General features: G+C 49.3%; 1 protein-coding gene across 1 annotated transcript in view; it reads right to left on the bottom strand.

Moving 5' to 3' along the window:
• Nucleotides 1-1540: 1540 nt before the first annotated feature.
• ORAI1 (ORAI calcium release-activated calcium modulator 1) overlaps nt 1541-21090 on the bottom strand; it is a 31895-nt gene continuing 12345 nt past the window's right edge. Inside the window, exon 2 of the mRNA XM_060250078.1 lies at nt 1541-2239. Within this exon, the coding sequence (XP_060106061.1) occupies nt 1670-2239 (570 nt within the window). The 3' untranslated portion in view covers nt 1541-1669. The remainder of the gene's footprint in view (nt 2240-21090) is intronic.

Raw genomic sequence — 21090 nt, 5'->3', positions numbered from 1 at the left:
GAGGAGCCCCGTGGCGCAGAGTGGTAACGCTGCAGTACTGCAGTCAGAGCCCTCTGCTCATGACCTGAGTTCGATTCCACCGGAAGCTGGTTCAGGTAGCTGGCTCCAGGTTGACTGAGTCTTCCATCCTTCCGAGGTCGGTCAAATGAGTACCCAGCTTGCTGAGGGGAAAGTGTAATGACCCGGGAAAGCAATGGCAAACCACCCTGTAAAAAGTCTGCTGTGAAAACGTTGTGAAAGCAACGTCACCCCGGAGTCGGAAACGACCGGTGCTTGCACAGGGGACCTTTCCAAAGAGGAGTGAGACAGAATAAAACCAACACTTGTGGCAGTATCTGCTGCTAAAACAATATTATTTTAATCTGCAGAGCCAATTAGATCTCCAGTGTCCAGTCAGAAACCCTGAGGGCAAAAGCTCCACTTGACCATGCCCGCCTTCTACAAACACATGGTGGGCACCGAGAAAGGGTTGGTTCAAGGATGGTTCAAAAAACGGAAGCCAAGTTTCCAAGCCCCAACCAAAGTAGCTAGTAGTAGTCATTGTATTATGGGAAAGGGAGAAACATTCCCTGTCCTCTCTCTCCCCGCATCGTGCAGAATTTCACAGGCCTCAATCACAGGGGTGTCAAACATGCAGCCCGAGGGCCAAATCAGGCCCCTGAGCAACTTGCTGTCGTCTGCTTCCTTCTCCCTTTCTCTTGCTTCCTTCTCCGCCACAGCTTGCTTTGCCACCACACGCTTCCTCAATCGCACAGGAGTTACAGAGGAAGGGGGGGAGTCTGAGCTTGTTTTGTCAGGTTCTTTCAGTCGCACAGCAGAGCTACTGAACCAAGCCTCTCTTCCTTCTATTGGCTGAGGCTCCTCCCCCTCTTGGTCCCCTGGGGAAGGAAGGAAAGAGCCAGAGCTCCCTTTGCCCAGTTCCCTGGATCCCATGGGAGAATTACAAAGGAAGCACCTATAGGACCTATGACTGCTAATGTTTTAAACTTTTTAAAAAATATTTAATTGTGTTTGGGTACTTTATAAAGTTTATATCTCTGCTACCTAATCTTAAATAGGTGCACACATGGCCTGACCCAACATGGCCCGGCCCAACAAGGTCTCTCATTTATATCAGATCCGGTCCTCATAACAAATGTTTGACACCCCTATCATGCCTCCCCTTACAATCCTTTCTTCTAAATTAAGCAGCCCTAAGTCTTTTAACCAGGGGTGGAATTCTAGCAGGAGCTCCTTTGCATATTAGGCCACACACCCCTGATGTAGCCAATCCTCCACGAGCTTACACAAAAGAGCCTTGTAAGTTCTTGGAGGATTGGCTACATCAGGGGTGTGTGGCCTAATATGCAAAGGAGCTCCTGCTAGAATTCCACCCCTGGTTTTAACCAATCCTCAGAGGGCAGCTGTTCCAGGCCCCCCGATCATTTTGGTCAGATGCCCCTCCCAACATCTGTGCCCCCAGAGGTCAGCCCTCTCGATGTTAGAAGGACAGAACATTGTATCGCCGCCCCACCCAAAAAAGAAAGCACTAAAAAAGGTTAAAAGACACAGTACTTCTACACTCTCTTTCCAAACAACTCATCCGAGTCTAGACAAGTTCATGCACGGGCAAGTCAAGAGAATAAGATACAAATAATTGCTTTAAAAAATAATAATAATGCACAACTATTTATGCAAAATGGCTCCCAGGAGGCGGGAGAGCATCGCCTCTGTGGTCCAGCTGATCTTGAAGCCGGGCGAATTCGGCCAGTTCGTTCAGTTCCTGGAACTGCCGGTCCGTCTTGTGGCTCACCAGGGACCTGTAGAAGTGGACGGCGAAGACAATGAAGACCAACCCGAAGGGCACCATGATGGAGGTCGAGGCGATGGCGGCTGCCTCCCCGGGGGTAATGCTGGAATTGCTGGCCGCGGAGACCTCACCGGTGGACTTCTTCTTCAGCGGGAGGAACTTGACCCAGCAGAGGAGGACCACCTCGGCCAAGAAGAGCAGAGTCCCGATGACCGTGGAGAAGGCCCAGGCCAGCTCGATGTGCCGGTGCATGCGCTCGTGGGGCGACTCCTTGACCGAGTTCAGGTTGTGCACGTTGCTGACGGCCTCAATGTTGGGCAGGATGCAGGTGCTGATCATGAGGGCGAAGAGGTGGACGGCCACCAGCACCGTCGTGCAGGCGCTGAACGCGATCAGGAGCCCTTGCGGGTAGTCGTGCTCGGCGTCCAACTGGACTTCCACCATAGCCACCTGGAACGGGGAAAGAAGGGAGGGGGAAAGTTACGGAGGATAGGAGCAATGAAAGAGAAGCAGAACTTCTACGCCTGGAAGCAGCTGATGGGGGCTGGGCAAACAAGGAAACAGGTCCAGGCCTCAGATTCAGCAGGAGCTCACAGGAGCACAGCTCCTGAACCGTTCTGAGGGTTCCCCCTTTTCCTCTCCACCTACCTTGTCCATTGAATAGTAGGTTCAGCTGCATAACAATCCCTGGATTAGGAGAGTGGGCAGCCAGCCAGCCACCAGGAGCTTTGCCATGGCCCCAGCAGCCCTCATTAACCCCTGGAGAAGCCCATACCACCCTTTCTCCACTTGTGTTTTGGACAGCGGGTGGCTTGCTGGCCTTTTGACTGGGGGGGCGGCCGGCCCAGGAGAGCCTCAGGCAAGTGAGGCCTGCTTGGATCTCTAGACAGCCCAAGCAGGTCTTGCTCGCCTGGGGCTCTCCTTTCTTGCATTGGGTTGCTTTGGGCTGGGGGGGGGCAGCATATGCTAATGAGCTCCACCACCTATTTTTCTACAAAATGACTCCTGACCAGGACTATATGCCTCGCTGTGCAGGCTGACCACCAGTGGAAACAGGATGCTAGGTAGGGGGGCCACCTCAAAGCTGGAAAAATTCCTGGAGATTTGGGGGATGAACCTGGAGAAGGTGGGGTTTGGGAAGCAGATGACCCCCAGCGGGCACAATGCTGTAAAGTCCACCCTCCAAAGCAGCAATTTCCTCCAGGGGAACTGATTCTGTCCTCTGGAAATCAGTTGTGCCTCCAGGTGATTTCCAGACCAGTGTTCCCTTTAAGCTGAGTTAGTGTGAGCTAGCTCACAGTTTTTTAGCCTCCGGCTCACACCTTTTTGTCTTAGCTCAGGAAAAATGGCCCCAGAGCACAATAATTTAGGCAGTCGCTCACAACTTTGTCATAAGAACATAAGAGAAGCCATGTTGGATCAGGCCAATGACCCATCCAGTCCAACACTCTGTGTCACACAGTGGCCAATATGTGTGTGTGTGTATACACACACACACACACACACACATATATATATATATACACTGCAGCTAATAGCCACTGATGGACCTCTGCTCCATATTTTTATCTAACCCCCTCTTGAAGCTGGCTATGCTTGTGGCCGCCACCACCTCCTGTGGCAGTGAATTCCACCTGTTAATCACCCTTTGGGGAAGAAATACTTCCTTTTATTCGTTTTAACCTGACTGCTCAGCAATTTCATCGGATGCCCACGAGTTCTTGTATTGTGAGAAAGGGAGAAAAGGGCTTCTTTCTCTACTTTCTCCATCCCATGCATAATCTTGTAAACCTCTATCATGTCACCCCGCAGTCATAAATAAAACCTTACCCTTATCACAGTCATAATAAAACCTTACCCTTATCACACTTTTTAGATTACTTTCACCTATGTGGCCACAGTAGCATGAGGAAGATTTCCATCTGTCTGCTTGATATGCCTTTGTTATCCCCCCTCCCCTTTTTTTTGGTGGGGAAAAATATTAGAAAGTTTGTCAAATCTTAAGAGTTCAGCAAAATTCTCACAGGGGGTCTGAACAATGGAAGCCCAGAAGCAAGTATTTTTTTGGGGGGGGGGGGGTAAGAAAGAAAGAGCACAGTAAAGGTTTCGGAGCTCTGCTCCTGTGAGCTCCTGCCCAAATGGAGGCCTAGACGGGAGACTGCCAAAAAAGACTCTGCAGAGGAAAGCACCTCTGCTTCTCCCTTGCTGCGACAGCCCTATGTGGTTGCCAAAAGTTAGGCTGTGAACGGTGTTCCCTCTAAGCTGAGTTAGCATGAGCTAGTTTACAGATTTTTAGCCTCCAGCTCACACATTTCTGTCTTCACTCAGGAAAGATGGCCCCAGAGCACACTAAGTTATGTAGTAGCTCACAAATTTAATGCCAGGAGTTCACAAAGTAGAATTTTTGTTCACAAGACTCTGCAGCTTAGAGGGAACATTGGCTGTGACTTGACAGTACTTCTCACACACACACACTCTCTCCCTCACACTCTCTCTCACACACACACTCACTCTCACACTCTCTCTCTCACACACATTCACTCTCACACTTACTCTCCCACACACATTCACTCTCACACACTCTTACACACACACTCTATCACAAACTCTCCCTCTCAGTCTTACTCTCTCCCTCTCACACAGTCTCTCACACACTCTCTTTCTCTCACACACATAACCGCTCTCTCTCTCTCACAAACTCTCTCTCTCACAAACACACACTCTCTCTCACTCACTCCCTCTCTCCCTCTCACACACTCTCACACATACTCTCTCTCACACAAACTCTCACTCTCACACACACTCTCACAAACTCTCACTCTCACACTCTCTCTCACACACACACACACTCCCTCACACACTCTCTCATACACTCTCACACACTCACACACTCTCTCTCACACTGTCTCTGTCTCTCTTTCTCATCTGAGAGCAAAGACAGAATACTTGGAATTCCAAAAGGAGCTACTGGTGTTCTTAGGAGGCACATTCTTCTCCTCTAGGAATTGTCCGGACTCTTACAGGGCAGGGTGAGGGGGTCTAGCTGAACCAACAGTTTTTTGTGCCTTTACTCCCTGAGGCATTTTTAAATCAAAAACTGGGGGCCAAAGACCGGAAGCTTCTATTGCCAAGTTTGCCAAGTGCTTGCCTCTGATTTGAAAGGAGGCCACTTCCAAGAAAAACGCGCAGGCTGCAAATCAGTTTCTGGGCCACGTTTACAATTCTATTGTGGATTTTAAAGAGTGACATAAATTCGGAGTGGATTATCTCCCCAAGAGGCGGTGCTCTCATTTAACCTTTCCCGGGCACTGAGGTTTTTGAGCTTATACTGTCAGGCTCATCCTGTTTCTGGATGACATTTTTGCACATTGTCTTATTTGGCCAGAGCAGCTAAGGAATAAGTTCTTGGCTGCCTTTGTAAAAAAAAAAAAATTGTTATGCCTTAAGCACTGCTATTTTGTTGTCTCACGGCTTCATTCTTCTGTGAGCCCTGGGATTGTCTGCTGCTATGATGGGCACATGTGAAGCTGCTTTCTACTGAATCAGACCCCCTTGGTCCATCAAAGTCAGTCTTGTCTACTCAGACTGGCAGTGGCTCTCCAGGGTCTCAAGCTGAGGTCTTTCCCATCCCCTCCTACCTGATCCTTTTAGCTGGAGATGCCAGGGACTGAACCTGGGACCTTCTGCATGCCAAGCAGATGCCCTACCACTGAGCCCCCCCCTCCCAAATATAAACTACCTTTCCAGAGACCTAACTTGAGGGGGCTAACAGCTAAAGCCCAGCCATTGCACACATAAAGCTGCCTGATTCTGGATCAGACCTTTGGTCCATCGAAGTCTGTATTGTCTACTCAGACCAGCAGCAGCTCTCCAGGGTCTCAGGCAGAGATCTTTCACGTCACTGACTACTTTGGTCCTTTTAACTGGAGACGCCGGGGATTGAACCTGGGGCCTTCTGCATGCTGAGCAGATGTTCTACTACTAGCCCACACCCCTCCCCTCCTCTAAGGGTGGAATTCTTCTGTTGCAACTCTGCATGAGGAATCACTAAATCTTTCTTATCATAGGAGAAGCGGTCACGCAGCTAAAGCAGCAACCCTGCACCCCCCCCCCCAAACAACTTGCTTAAAAGGAGAGAAACGAGGGGAGGGCCAGAGTCTGTGCAGAGATGCCGAAAGCAGCCCACACAGTGAGAGGGGACTGGAATTAATTCAGTGCCTTAATCAGAGACATTTGCCTTTCCTCCTGGCACATTAGCCGCTCTCCTGCAGCACAGTTGTGCTCTACGGGTTGGGGGATGCTGCGGGTTGGGGGATTTCAGCTTTCTCATTAGAGTGGGGAAGGAATAGGCAATTTGTACGAGACTGCAGGAAAACTAAAAATTCTGCATCGGGCTATTTCTATCTCCTCTGGTAATGCGGCTGTTATGTGCGTGCGTGCACACACTAAACAAGAATTATCTCAAGGTTCAGAAATTTAAGAAGGTTATTACCTTTGGTGAACTGCTGTTTCCCGTCCAGTAAGCTAACCTGTTTGGGCCCCCCAGCCGGGCAGGAGACATTCCACAAGCCCCATGAGGCCAGCCGTGAAATTATCTCAGGAATGGAAGGACACTATGGCAGGAATCTCAGCTTTCAATTTTAAAAGGAAAGGAAAAAAAACCCCTCGCTCTCCCATTCACAAGGGCTCCTTGGATGGAAATCTGTGAACCGCTCAGAAGCTGAAACGGGAGAAGGACTAAACAAGATTTCCAGAGGAAAATGGAACATCACGACTCTTGTCACCTCTGTGGGCATTCCCATTAATTAGCAGGGGGAAAAATCATGAGTACAAGCCTCAATTACAGTTTCAGAATTCTTAGAAACACAGAAACCATAGAGCTGGAAGGAACCTCAAGGGCCATTTTGTGAGCCAGTTTGGTGTAGTGGTTAAGTGTGCGGACTCTTATCCGGGAGAACCGGGTTTGATTCCCCACTCCTCCACTGCACCTGCTGGAATGGCCTTGGGTCAGCCATAGCTATCGCAGGAGTTGTCCTTGAAAGGGCAGCTTCTGTCAGAGCTCTCTCAGCCCCACCCACCTCACAGGGTGTCTGTTGTGGGGGAAGATGATAAAGGAGATTGTGAGCCGCTCTGAGACTGAGATTCTGAGTGGAGGATGGGATATAAATCCAATATCTTCTTTTTCTTCATATATTCCACCCCCACCCACCCCTTGCACCAGAGGTTACCTCGGGAGCCCCATGTGGCTCTTTCACACATATTGTGTGGCTCTTGAAGCCCCTACTGCCCTGCCAGCCAGCTTGGAGAAAGCATTTGTCTCTTTAAATCACTTTGCCAAGCCAAGCCAGCTGGCAGCTTGGGGAATGCATTTAAAGTTAAAGTTGACTTCCTTCCTTCCATCTTGGGGCTCTCAAACATCTGACATCCATGTCTTGTGGCTCTCAAACATCTGATGTTTATTCCATGTGGCTCTTATGTTAAGCAAGTTTGGCCACCCCTGCCCTGCACAATGCAGGCAGTTCACAACTACACACCATCTTCTCCAGCGACCCCTAATCTATGTCCAGAGGGAGGCAAAAACCCTCCAGGATCCCCAGGACAATTCTGCTTTTCTTGGGGTAGAAATCTGATTTGCACTTGAGGCATTGAGTAACCCGCCCAATGCCAACCAGAGAATCTTGGGCTGAACCAGCCAGCCCCTGCCTGCTCTAGTCCATTTGCTTGGACCTCTGACAGCTTGCTAAGGAGGAGTGGGTGTAAGCAATTGTGCTCTCACCCTTCGTGCTAAGGAGCCCTCCCCTCTCTGCTCCAAACCCAACTAACAATCTGGCAAGGTTACATAACAGCAAACAACTTTTCATTGGAAGGGAGAAAGGAACTCCAGCCAACGGTTGGCAAGAAATCTAGCGCACTTCCTGCAAAACAATGCAGGATTCTACAATCGACTGGCACCTTGCGGTCTCCCAACCGGCAGCTCCAACTAAGGGGGGCAAGGGAGAGGAGATAAGCAAAAGGGATCTGTTGAGGCTGGGTGAGTGGGCGTCAACGTGGCAGATGCGGTTCAATGTGGCCAAGTGCAAAGTAATGCACATTGGGGCTAAGAATCCCAGCTACAAATACAAGTTGATGGGGTGTGAACTGGCAGAGACTGATCAAGAGAGAGATCTTGGGGTCATGATAGATAACTCACTGAAAGTGTCAAGACAGTGTGCGTTTGCAATAAAAAAGGCCAATGCCATGCTGGGAATTATTAGGAAGGGAATTGAAAACAAATCAGCCAGTATCATAATGCCCCTGTATAAATCGATGGTGCGGTCTCATTTGGAGTACTGTGTGCAGTTCTGGTCGCCGCACCTCAAAAAGGATATTATAGCTTTAGAGAAGGTGCAGAGAAGGGCAACTAGAATGATTAAAGGGCTGGAGCACTTTCCCTATGAAGAAAGGTTGAAACGCTTGGGACTCTTTAGCTTGGAGAAACGTCGACTGCGGGGTGACATGATAGAGGTTTACAAGATAATGCATGGAATGGAGAAAGTAGAGAAAGAAGTACTTTTCTCCCTTTCTCACAATACAAGAACTCGTGGGCATTCGATGAAATTGCTGAGCAGACAGGTTAAGACGGATAAAAGGAAGTACTTCTTCACCCAAAGGGTGATTAACATGTGGAATTCACTGCCACAGGAGGTGGTGGCGGCCACAAGTATAGCCACCTTCAAGAGGGGTTTAGATAAAAATATGGAGCACAGGTCCATCAGTGGCTATTAGCCACAGTGTATGGAGCACAGGTCCATCAGTGGCTATTAGCCACAGTGTATGTGTGTATATAACATTTTTTGCCACTGTGTGACACAGAGTGTTGGACTTGATGGGCCGTTGGCCTGATCCAACATGGCTTCTCTTATGTTCTTATGTTCTTATGAGATCGCAGCGCGTTCCAAAAACTCTTGCAAAGAGGCCACTCACTTGGGCCTCCGAACAAAGCCAGGGTCACTGAGCTGGATGATGCTGAGGCTGAACTCCGGCCCAAGGAGATCCAAGGAAAGTCTCTCCCAGCCAGAATCACGATACTGGCATCAGATTGTCATAGTTGATCACTAAGTAGTGAAAGAAAATATCAGAATGTGCTGGATCTGTATCTCAAAAGGAACAGAAGAAATCAGGATCCCTTCAAGTGAAAGTTTCCGGCATTTCTTATGTCTTCGGTCAGCTTGGACTGGAACGGCTAGCTTGTTTCAGTAAAACAGGAGCAGATTAGTTCCCAAAGGTTGGGTCACTTGACGGTCTCAGTAGCCGCCAAACTGCTTAGGCCAAGGAAAGCCGGCCCAGCAGAGGAAACTGGAAGGGGGTGGTGGTGGCAGATTTGGCTGGAACGGAGCCGAGCTGTGAGCTCCACCAGATTTAATTAGCAGACTGATCTGGGAAAGCTGCAGCCAATTTCATTAGCAAAGGCAGTTTTTAACTGGGGAGCCAGAGGGGGAGAGAGTGAGCCTGCTTAGCGCCCGTTGTGTTGTTATAAACAGGAAATGGCGGGAAATGTTCTTGTATCAGCCACTTCCTTCACACCCCCTTTCAACATCTGAAGGACGCAGGGATGCAGAGGGTTTCATATGCAAATTTATTGGAGCTGCTGATGGGTCTTGTCAGATAAAAGAACTGATAAAAGGAAGTACTTCTTCACCCAAAGGGTGATTAACACATGGAATTCACCACTACAGGAAGTGGCAGCGGCTGCAAGCATAGCCAGCTTCAAGAGGGGAATGGATAAGCATCTGGAGCAGAGGTCCATCAGCGGCTATTTGCCACAGCATATTGTTGGAACTCTCTGTCTGGGGCAAGTGATGCTCTGTATTCTTGCTGTTTGGGAAAGGCAACAGTGGGAGGGCCTCTGGTGTCCTGGCTCCACTGATGGACCTCCTGATGGCACCTGTTTTTTTTGGCTATTGTGTGACACAGTGTTGGACTGGATGGGCCATTGACCTGATCCAACACGGCTTCTCTTATGTTCTTAAAGACGCGCTGCCACTCTCCAGAACTATTGACTTCCCGATTACAGAGGCCCTCCCCTTGGAGGAAATAGCAACTGCAGGGGGTGAAGCTGCGTGGAATCACATCTCCCCCACTCTCCCCCATTCTTTGCCTTCCCCAGGATCTGCCCCCAAACCCCCAGGGATTTATTTTATTTATTTAGATTGCTTCTAGCCCGCTGTTCTCCTTGGCACTCAAGGCAGACGATACAGAGAGAGTGTCAATGCAATAGATGGCATGGGACCTTCAACAAACAATGCAAAAGGACTGGGTTTACAGAACCAACCAGAAGTCTAAAAAGCTGAAGCAAAGCGTGGATTGTTCACCTGACACATTAAATGATGCAAAATTACATACTGGGACCCAAACAACACACGGTAGTATAGACCACAACCCCTGGTAATTTATCCAAGTAATTCTGTGAGGCATTTTGTACAGGGCTACCTTATTGCCTGCATAGAAAAGCCCTCTTGAATAATTCAGTTTTGAGTCCAGGAGCACGTTTAAGACCAGGGGTGGCCAAATTGTGACTCAGGAGCCACAAAAAGGATAAAAGGAAGTCCTTCTCCACCCAAAGGGTGATTAACGTGTGGAATTCACTGCCACAGGAGGTGGTGGCGGCTACAAGCATAGAAATCTTCAAGAGGGGACTAGATGAACATCTGGAGCAGAGGTCCATCAGTGGCTATTAGCCACAGTGTGTGTACATAGTGTTGGACTGGAGGGGCCACTGGCCTGATCCAACATGGCTTCTCTTATGTTCTTATGTGACACAGAGTGTTGGACTGGATGGGCCACTGGCCTGATCCAACATGGCTTCTCTTATGTTCTTATGAGACACAGAGTGTTGGACTGGATGGCCCATTGGCCTGATCCAACATGGCTTCTCTTCTGTTCTTATGTGACACAGAGTGTTGGACTGGAGGGGCCACTGGCCTGATCCAACATGGCTTCTCTTCTGTTCTTATGTGACACAGAGTGTTGGACTGGATGGGCCACTGGCCTGATCCAACATGGCTTCTCTTCTGTTCTTATGTGACACAGAGTGTTGGACTGGAGGGGCCACTGGCCTGATCCAACATGGCTTCTCTTATGTTCTTATGTGACACAGAGTGTTGGACTGGAGGGGCCACTGGCCTGATCCAACATGGCTTCTCTTCTGTTCTTATGTGACACAGAGTGTTGGACTGGAGGGGCCACTGGCCTGATCCAACATGGCTTCTCTTCTGTTCTTATGTGACACAGAGTGTTGGACTGGATGGGCCACTGGCCTGATCCAACATGGCTTCTCTTCTGTTCTTATGTGACACAGAGTGTTGGACTGGAGGGGCCACTGGCCTGATCCAACATGGCTTCTCTTCTGTTCTTATGTGACACAGAGTGTTGGACTGGAGGGGCCACTGGCCTGATCCAACATGGCTTCTCTTCTGTTCTTATGTGACACAGAGTGTTGGACTGGAGGGGCCACTGGCCTGATCCAACATGGCTTCTCTTCTGTTCTTATGTGACACAGAGTGTTGGACTGGAGGGGCCACTGGCCTGATCCAACATGGCTTCTCTTATGTTCTTATGTGACACAGAGTGTTGGACTGGAGGGGCCACTGGCCTGATCCAACATGGCTTCTCTTCTGTTCTTATGTGACACAGAGTGTTGGACTGGATGGGCCACTGGCCTGATCCAACATGGCTTCTCTTCTGTTCTTATGTGACACAGAGTGTTGGACTGGAGGGGCCACTGGCCTGATCCAACATGGCTTCTCTTATGTTCTTATGTGACACAGAGTGTTGGACTGGAGGGGCCACTGGCCTGATCCAACATGGCTTCTCTTCTGTTCTTATGTGACACAGAGTGTTGGACTGGAGGGGCCACTGGCCTGATCCAACATGGCTTCTCTTCTGTTCTTATGTGACACAGAGTGTTGGACTGGAGGGGCCATTGGCCTGATCCAACATGGCTTCTCTTATGTTCTTATATTGTGTGTTTCTCAAAGACCCCCCCCTGCCCCATTGGCCAGCTCGTAGAAGACATTGTCTCTTTAAATCACTTCTCCTAGGCAAGCCAGCCAATGGCTTGGAGAATGCATTTAAAACTGCTTTCTTTCTACCTTCCCCTCCCTCTCTGTCCCCATCTATTTTCCTTCCTTCCTGCCCTCAAACCATCTGACGTTCATGTCTTGTGGATCTCAAACACCTGACATTTATTCTGTGTCGCTCTTACATTAAGTAAATTTGGCCATCCCTCTTTAAGACCAACCAAGTTTAACACTGGGTATAAGCTTTCGAGTTCACGCAGACTTCCTCAAATACCTGCACACAGGTTTTAAAGGTGCCCCTGGGCTCAAACTTTGTTCCTTCAGTTTTCCAGTTTGCGGGAAGCCAGGAGAGGGGGAATTTTCTTGACCTCCTCAGCCAGGCCAGGCCACAAGGTGGAATTTCACCACCCAGAGGTTATAAGGCAGGGAAGGAAAGGTCCCCTGTACAAGTACCAGTTGCTTCCGACTCTGGGGTGACGTTGCTTTCACAATGTTTTCACGGCAGACTTTTTACGGAGTGGTTTGCCCTTGCCTTCCCCAGTCATCTACACTTCCCCCCCAACAAGCTGGGTACTCATTTGACCGACCTCGGAAGGATGGAAGGCTGAGTCAACCTGGAGCCTGCTATATGAACCCAGCTTCCGCTGGGATCGAACTCAGGTCATAAGCAGAGAGCTTTGTCTGCAGTGCTGCAGCTTTACCACTCTGCACCACGGGGCTGTTAGAAAAGTAAAGGTAGTCTATGCAAGCACCAGTCGTTTCTGACTCTGGGGTGACGTTGCTTTCACGACGTTTTCACGGCAGACTTTTTACGGGGTGGTTTGCCATTGCCTTCCCCAGTCATCTACACTTCCCCCCAGCAAGCTGGGTACTCATTTTACCGACCTCGGAAGGATGGAAGGCTGAGTCAACCTTGGACTGTCTACCTGAACCAGCTAACTGGTTCAGACAACTAACTGGTTCAGATAACTAACTAAAACAATCCTATTACTAGACATTAAGTATCGCCTTGGACAGAGAGATCAAGTCATTCAACAGCCAGATGACCCAGCTTCCATAGGCGAGGATGTATTCAGGGGCTTTTCATCCTCTGTTACGCAAATGACTGCCCTCCAGGTAAGGTCACCATATTTTGAAAAGCAAAAAAGGAGAATTGACTGCTTCAAACAAATGATCACTATGACAAAACGCAATCGAAATACCACTGATATTTAAGCTGCAGTCACCGCTGCTAATATCCCTAACCTTCCACCCCCAAAAGAGGCCATCTCCATCAGTTTTTTTAAAAAAAGAGCCCAAAGGAAGACATCTAAAAAAAGGATATCTGGTAACCCTACCAATGTCATGAGCCCTGACGAGGAGGGCCTGGAAGGGTTAACAGACCTGGAAGAGTTGCCAGCCAGTACCTCAGCTGAACAAACAGCAGCTGGCCCATCAATCACTCTCCAGGCACCAGTGTCAGCTGTTGACGATCAATCTCCTCCAAACTCTCCTCCTCCCATCTCAGGAGTTCGAAGCAGGCTCTGGAAAGAACTTTCAGAGCGAAGACATGAAGCACGCCGAGGCTTCAGATCTCTCAGCCCTGAGTTCTAGCAGAGTCACTGCCACCCAGGGAGCAGGCTCCCATATAGCTCCCACCCAGGACCTGGTAACCCTGTGGAAGCAACAAGTCTATTCTCTGGCTTGCATCCACGCTCCTTCCTGATTCCTGATCCTGACCTGCTTGATTTCCTTGGCACCCTGACCTTTTAGCTTTTGGACACTGACTTCTGATTCCGGTTTGTGATTCTGCATTGGTGACTTGGCTCCTATTTGACTTCTTGGACTTTGACCTTGGACTGGCTTTGGACTCCTGCCTGCCTGCACCCAGAGAACGTGACAATCAACTGGGCCTAACACATGTGCATCATCTTCATTGTTGCAGCTATCACGCTTCAAGGCATGGAGAAAGTGGGTAGAAAGACAGTTTTCTCTCTCCCCTCAAGGTTGGGTTTCCAGCTCTGGGTTGGGAAACACCTGAAGATTTTGAAGGTAAAACCAATGTTCCCTCTAAGCTGCAGAGTCTAGTGAGCAAAAATTCGAGTTTGTGAGCTCCTGGCATGAAAGTTGTGAGTTACTGCATCAATTATTGTGCTCTGGGGTCACCCTTCCCGAGCTAAGACAAAAATGTGTGAGCTGGAGGCTAAAAATCTGTGAGCCGGCTCACGCTAACTCAGCTTAGCGGGAACACTGGGTAAAGCTTAGAGAGGGTGGCGTTTGGGGAGGGATCACACAGGGGCACAATGCCCCAGAGTCCACTTTCCAAAGCAGCCATTTTCTCCAGGGCAACTAACCTTGGTTATCTGGACGGCAACTGTAATAGCTAGAGATATCTAGGAGCCACCTGGAAGTTGGCAACTCTACAGCAAGACTAGATTTTAGGGGAGCTCAACAAGGTTGATGGGCTTATAGATTTCGACTAGACCAGGGGTGTCGAACCCATTTGTTATGAGGGATGGATCTGACATAAATGAGACCTTGGGCTGGACCATATCAGGTTGAGCCAAGCCATGCTGGGGCAGGCCATGTGTGTACCTACTTAACATTAGATAGCAGAGATATAAATTTTACAAACCTAATGGACCCACTACGGTTCCAGAGGGAACTGAGGGATCCCTGGCCCCCTGGCGACTCGCTCGATGACATGGTTGAGCTATGGCAAAATCGGCTCACCATGGCCATTGATGAGATCGCTCCTCGGCGTCCTCTGCGCCCCCGTGAAAAGATGGCGCCGGGGTATAATGCGGATTTGCAATCGATGAAACGGAGGCTCAGACGACTAGAGAGGCAACGGCGGCGGACTCATGACGAAGCAACCAGAGCATCTTATAGAGTATATGAGAGCCTATGAGATGGCAGTCAAGGCCACAAAGAAAACTTACTTTGCGGCCAAGATTGCATCCGCGAATTCACGCCCAGCACAATTATTTAGTATCATTCGGACTCTTACAACTCTGCCACAAGGCATACCAAACTATAGGGAATTGGAAACAGGCTGTGAGACTTTTGCAACATTTTTCGCGGATAAAGTCTCGTTGCTCCGCTGTGACCTCCCTGCCACAATTGAAACAGTAAGTGAACTCGAGGCTCCGTGCCTGTTTTCAGGGTCAGTTTTAGACAGTTTTGCGACACTCAGCTTGGAGGAAGTTGACAGAATCCTCGCAACTGTACGCCCAACAACATGCGATTTGGACCCTTGCCCATTCTGGCTGATTAAAGCTTGCCGGATGGAGCTTCAATATCCTGTACGGGATATCGTAAATAGGTCCCTCTTGGGTGGGCTTTTTCCAACACCTCTTAAAGAGGCGACAGTCCATCCCCTCTTCAAAAAAACCTACATTAGACCCGGCCGAATTGGCGCATTATTGGCCGGTCTCAAATTTACCCTTTTTGGGTAAAATTATCGAGAGGGCAGTAGCGTTACAGTTGCAGAGCTTCCTGGAGGATGCTTCCGTCCTAGACCCACACCAGTCCGGCTTTCGCCCGGGCCATGGGACGGAGACGGTGCTGGTCGCCTTAGTGGATGATCTCCAGCGACAACTGGATCGAGGCAGGTCAGCAGTGCTGTTGTTGTTGGACCTGTCGGCTGCGTTCGACATGGTTGACCATCAGTTGCTGGTTCACCGCCTCGCCGATGCGGGGATTCAGAGGTTAGCCTTACAATGGCTTTCCTTCTTTCTCTGTGATCGGGGACAAAGGGTGGCGATTGAGGGACGATCATCCCAGAGGCATCCACTTAATTGTGGGGTGCCTCAGGGGGCGGTGCTTTCCCCGATGTTGTTTAATATCTACATGCACCCCCTTGCCCAGATTGTCAGGAGATATGGGCTGGGTTGCCATCAGTATGCAGATGACACTCAGCTTTATCTGCTGACGGATGGCGGGCCTGCCTCCGCCCCAGAAAAACTGGCCCCGATGTTACAAGCCGTGGCGGGGTGGCTCAGGCTGAGTCGTCTGAAGCTGAACCCAACGAAAACAGAAGTCCTTTGTCTGAGTCGTGGTGGCCTGGGAAGGGAAATCCCTTTACCAGCCTTTGATGGGGTGCCACTGATATCGGCGCCTAAAGTCAAGAGCTTGGGGGTGCTACTGGAGCCCACATTGGCTATGGAGGCCCAGATAGCAGCCACTGTGAGATCCGCCTTTTTCCATCTTAGGCAAGCACGACAGCTGGCACCCTTCCTAGAGCACAGCGACTTAGCAACAGTGATTCATGCTCCGGTCACCTCCAGACTAGACTACTGTAATGCCCTCTGCATGGGGCTGCCCATGTCCCAAATCCGGAAGCTGCAGCTGGTGCAGAATGCGGCAGCCAGGCTGTTATTGGGTCTCTCTATTCGGGATCATGTGCAGCCAGGGCTGCGGAGACTGCATTGGTTGCCAGTAGTGTTCCGGATTCGCTACAAGGTGCTGGTTATTACCTTTAAAGCCCTATATGGCCAAGGTCCTGTCTACCTTAGGGACCGTCTCTCCCCACATATTCCCCAGAGGGTACTGAGATCTGGATCACAAAATCTATTAGAAATCCTCGGGCTGAGGGAGGCGAGATTGAAGGCTACCGGAGAATGAGCCTTCTCTGTTGCTGCCCCCCACTGGTGGAACCATCTCCCTGATGATGTTAGAGCCTTGCGGGACCTTGCCCAATTCCGCAGGGCTTGTCAAACAACACTTTTTCGAATGGCCTTCAACTAAAGCACAGAGCTGCTTAACATCATGGTATGGAACTTAGCACCAAAACTGTTTTTAAAATCTGTTCAATATTTAAAGTGTAATTGTTAATTTGAATTGATCTTACTGTAATTGTTTTATTGCTTTATGGTTTTATTGTGGATATTTAATGATGTTGTTAGCCGCCCTGAGCCTGCTTCGGCGGGGAGGGCGGGATATAAATGCGAAAAATAAATAAATAGGTAAATAAATAAAAGAACACAAATACAATATTTTTAAAAACTTAAAACGTTCTTAAAATGTTAAGAACGTAAGAGAAGCCATGTTGGATCAGGCCAATGGCCATCCAGTCCAACACTCTGTGTCACACAGTGGCCAAAAAAAATTATATATATATATATGTGTGTGTGTGTGTGTGTGTTAACACTCATTGGTCTTAAAGATGCTTTCCTTGTATTTCTCCCATGGGATCCAAGGAACCGGGCAAAGGAAGCTCTGGCTCTTTCCTTCCTTCCCCAGGAGGGGGAGGAGCCTCAGCCAATAGAAGGAAGACAGGCTTCGCTCAGTAGCTCTGCTGTGCAATTGAGAGAGTCTGGCAAAGCAAGTTATTCCTTCCCCCCTCTTCCTCCCTAAGGAAGGCACCTCAGCCAATGGAGAAAATAGAGGTTTTGCTCTGTAGCTCCAGTACAATTAAGCAAGCCTTGCAAAGCAAGCTGTTATGCAGAAGGAAGCGAGAGAAAGAGAAAAGGAAGCAGATGGCAGCCAGTTGCTTGGGGGTCTGATAGGAGCCCTCCGGGGGCCTGACTCAGCCCCCAAACTGCATGTTTGACACCCTTGGACTAGACAGAAGAAATCCCTTCTTTACACACACATAAACCTGTGAAACTCACCACCATAGGAAGCAGCGAGAGTGTATCTTTGGTGACTTCTAAGCAGATTTTTAAAAACCCAAGGAGGAGAAAAACAGCAGTGGTGATTAGAGCTGTGGGTGACTAAAGCGAGCCTCCATGTTCAGAGGCAGTGACCTTGCAAACAGCAGCTCCAGAGGGACAACCACAGGGGGCAGGGCTCGGTCTTTATGTCCCGCATCTGGCTGGTCAGTGTGGGAAGCAGGAGGCTGGTCTGAGCCAGCAGGACTCCTCCGGTTATGACAACGCAGCTTCTGAGGCTTTTCTAGTTCTGGATTTCAGAAAGGATGAGCTCTTGCAGTTCCACACCCATCCAGGGGGGGCAGCCAGAGAAAGGAAAGAAGAAGACGACTGAAGAAGACTGCAGATTTATACCCCGCCCTTCTCTCTGAATCAGAGTCTCAGAGCGGCTCACAATCTCCTATATCTTCTCCCCCCACAACAGACACCCTGTGAGGTAGGTGGGCCTGAGAGGGCTCTTGCAGCAGCTGCCCTTTCAAGGACAACTGCGAGAGCTCTGGCTGACCCAAGGCCATTCCAGCAGCTGCAAGAGGAGGAGTGGGGAATCAAACCCGGTTCTCCCAGATAAGAGTCTGTGCACTTAACCACTGCACCAAACTAACTTGAACCATGTCAGGGACCCCTGGAAGAATCTTCCCTGTCTGCAGTATTTCCAGAGATATATGACTTGCCTCTCGATAAGAACATAAGAGAAGCCATGTTGGATCAGGCCAATGGCCCATCCAGTCCAACACTCTGTGTCACACAGTGGCCAAAAAAACCAGGCACCATCAGGAGGTCCACCAGAGAGGCCAGGACACTAGCAGCCCTCCCATTGTGCCCCCCCAAGCACTAACAGTACAGAGTATCACTGCCCCAGACAGAGAGTTCCAACGATATGCTGTGGCTAATAGCCACTGATGGACCTCTGCTCCATGTTTATCCAATCCCCTTTTGAAGCTGGCTATGCTTGCAGCCGCCGCCACTTCCTGTGGCAGTGAACTCCATATGCTCTTCACCCTTTGGGTGAAGAAATACTTCCTTTTATCCTTCCTAACCCGACTGCTCAGCAATTTCATCGAATGTCCACGAGTTCTCGTATTGTGAGAAAGGGAGAAAAGTCCTTCTTTCTCTACCTTCTCTATCCCAGGCATAATCTTGTAAACCTCTATCGTGTCACCCCTCAGTCTGGGTACAAATGTTTCTGGAGAAAACCTATCTGATCCACTTGAATACTACTACTTCGGGAGAGAAGAAAGTCAGCGGGCAAAAACCAACTCTTGCTGAGAATTCTCCTGCCTTAAAAAAAAAATTCGCAGCCCGGAAATTGTCCTCCTGCTCAGCTCCCCTGGGGCTGCACAGCTGTGCCACTCAAAGAGTTCTTTACTCCAGGGGCGTCACGTGCTCCACCATCCATTCCAGCAGACACCCCCATCAATCAGACAGACCCCGCTTCCTCCCCGAACTCACAACCTGTTTTTAGAAGTCAAAAGGCCTGTCTTTAGGATTGCCAAGAACTGGCAGGATCTGTACCCAAGGGGTGCCTTTTTTAAATACAGCAAAACAGCCTCGTAGCTGGAGAAAGGTTACATTCTCAATAAAACTCGGTTGGTCTTAAAGATGCAACTTGACTCCTGCTTTGTTCAACTGCTCCAGACCAACACGGCTGCCCTCTTGGATCTCTTGCAGCTCGAGAGTGAGGAATACAGCCAAGGAGAACCAGCAAGACTCTTTTTGGGAGACAGAATACAAAGAGGAAGCAGATGAGCAGCTATCAGTAAGAATTCCAGCATCTCAGCCTTAAACTAGGGTTGCCAAGTCCAATTCAATAAATATTCGGGGGCTTTGGGGGTGGAGCCAGGAGGAAGGGTGTGACAAACACAACTCCAAAGAGAGTTCTGGCCATCACATTTAAAAGGGACCACACTCCTTTTAAAGGCCTTCTCTCCTTTGGAAATAATGAAGGATAGGGGCACCTTCTTTGGGGGCTCATAGAATTGGACCCCCTGGTCCAGTCCTTTTGAAACTTGGAGGGTGTTTTGAGGAGAGGTACCAGATGCTATACTGAAAATTTGGTGCCTCTACCTCAAAATACAGCCCCACCCCCGCCAGAGCCCCAGATACCCATAGATCAATTCTCCATTATACCTTTCCATAGGGAATAATGGAGTGCCCAGCAGACATTTCCTCCCCCACCTCCTCTTTCTGATGACCCTGAAGCGGGGGGAGGGCCTCCAAACTGGGGGATCCCCTGCCCCCAACTGGGGACTGGAAACCCTATCTTAAACCCATCAGAGCAATCAGTTTGCTACACTCTTCTGAGCAGACTGAATTAAAACTCAGGATCTCAATCAGCTTTGTGACCGCCCTGCAAAGCAGATGAGGATTATCACCCCCAAACAGCAGACAGGGGTAGGAGCAAAGGTCAGTCAAGAACAGTTTGAATGAAAGGGTAGTGGAGTCCATTCACAGGGGAGCAAGGCTTTTGCAACATACATATTAAGTACACCCTTCAAATAAAAACATTACAATGCATGCAAAATGGTACCCGCAAGAGGTGGAGCCAAACACAAAATGGCTGCCCAAGCTTATCATCAGTCACAAGTCTTTGTGCTGCAGGGGCAGTTGCTGCCCAAGCAGCATTTTTTTAATATCAAGTCAATCAAATCTCCACTGGCCAATCAGAAGCCTAGATGGAAAAAAGACCCATTTGGCCCCACCTACTTTCTAAAAAACACATGGTGGATGTCAGACATAAGAACCTAAGGCACCCAGGAGCGTCATGTTGGGGACCCCAGCTATAGGACTTTAACATATTGTGCCAAAGCTATTAGGGGGGACCAAAGGGAAAGCTCTTTTACAGGAGGGTCTACCACAGAAGCCTCATGTGGCTCTTTCACACATATTGTGTGGCTCTTGAAGGTTCCCCCCCCCCAATCAGCTGGCTTGGAGAAGGCATTTCTCTCTTTAAATTGCTTTTCCAAGCCTGCCAGTGGCTTCGTTTAAAGTTAAAGTTGCTTTCTTTCCACCCTCCCTCCTCCCTTCCTTCTGTGTTTCAAACATCTGATGTCCACGTCTCGTGGCTCTCCAACACTTAAGGTTTATTCTATGTGGCTTTAACGTTAAGCAAGTTTGGCCACCCCGGCTCTACCAGTTGGAGACCGACCTGGATTAGAGAAATTGACACGGGCTGCATCAACACATTGTGGATACTGTTGTGTATGCGGGCCTAAGTGAAGACTCTTGTGTGTGCGTTTCTGCCGGGCTCATTGGAGCCATAAGGACCCAGCTCGGGAACTCAGGAACAACGGGCAGCAGGATACAAACCCCTGTTGCCCTGACCCAATCATGAGCCCCCTGGCCAGTTTGAATGATCCAATAACGTGCTTGTGCGGGAACCCTGAGTTGTATGTAGCTGGCCTCGTTGGCCCAGTTCTCCAGTCTTTTGAGCGCAGCCCTATACTGTGCTGTACCTAATATGTTTGTTTGTTTAATTCGATTTATACCCTACCAAGGCGGGCTCAGAGTTATGATCACTACTAGGGATGTGAAAAAAGAAAATTCGGTAGTACACGGATTCGGAAATGTACGGGGGGGGGGGGGATACGGAATCCCGTATATTTCTGAATTC

The sequence above is a fragment of the Heteronotia binoei genome, chromosome 11 (assembly GCF_032191835.1).
Source record: "Heteronotia binoei isolate CCM8104 ecotype False Entrance Well chromosome 11, APGP_CSIRO_Hbin_v1, whole genome shotgun sequence".
In the NCBI taxonomy this organism is placed as follows: Eukaryota; Metazoa; Chordata; class Lepidosauria; order Squamata; family Gekkonidae; genus Heteronotia; species Heteronotia binoei.
The sequence above is the reverse complement of the archived record's forward strand: the minus strand, read 5'-3'. Positions and strand labels throughout refer to the sequence as shown.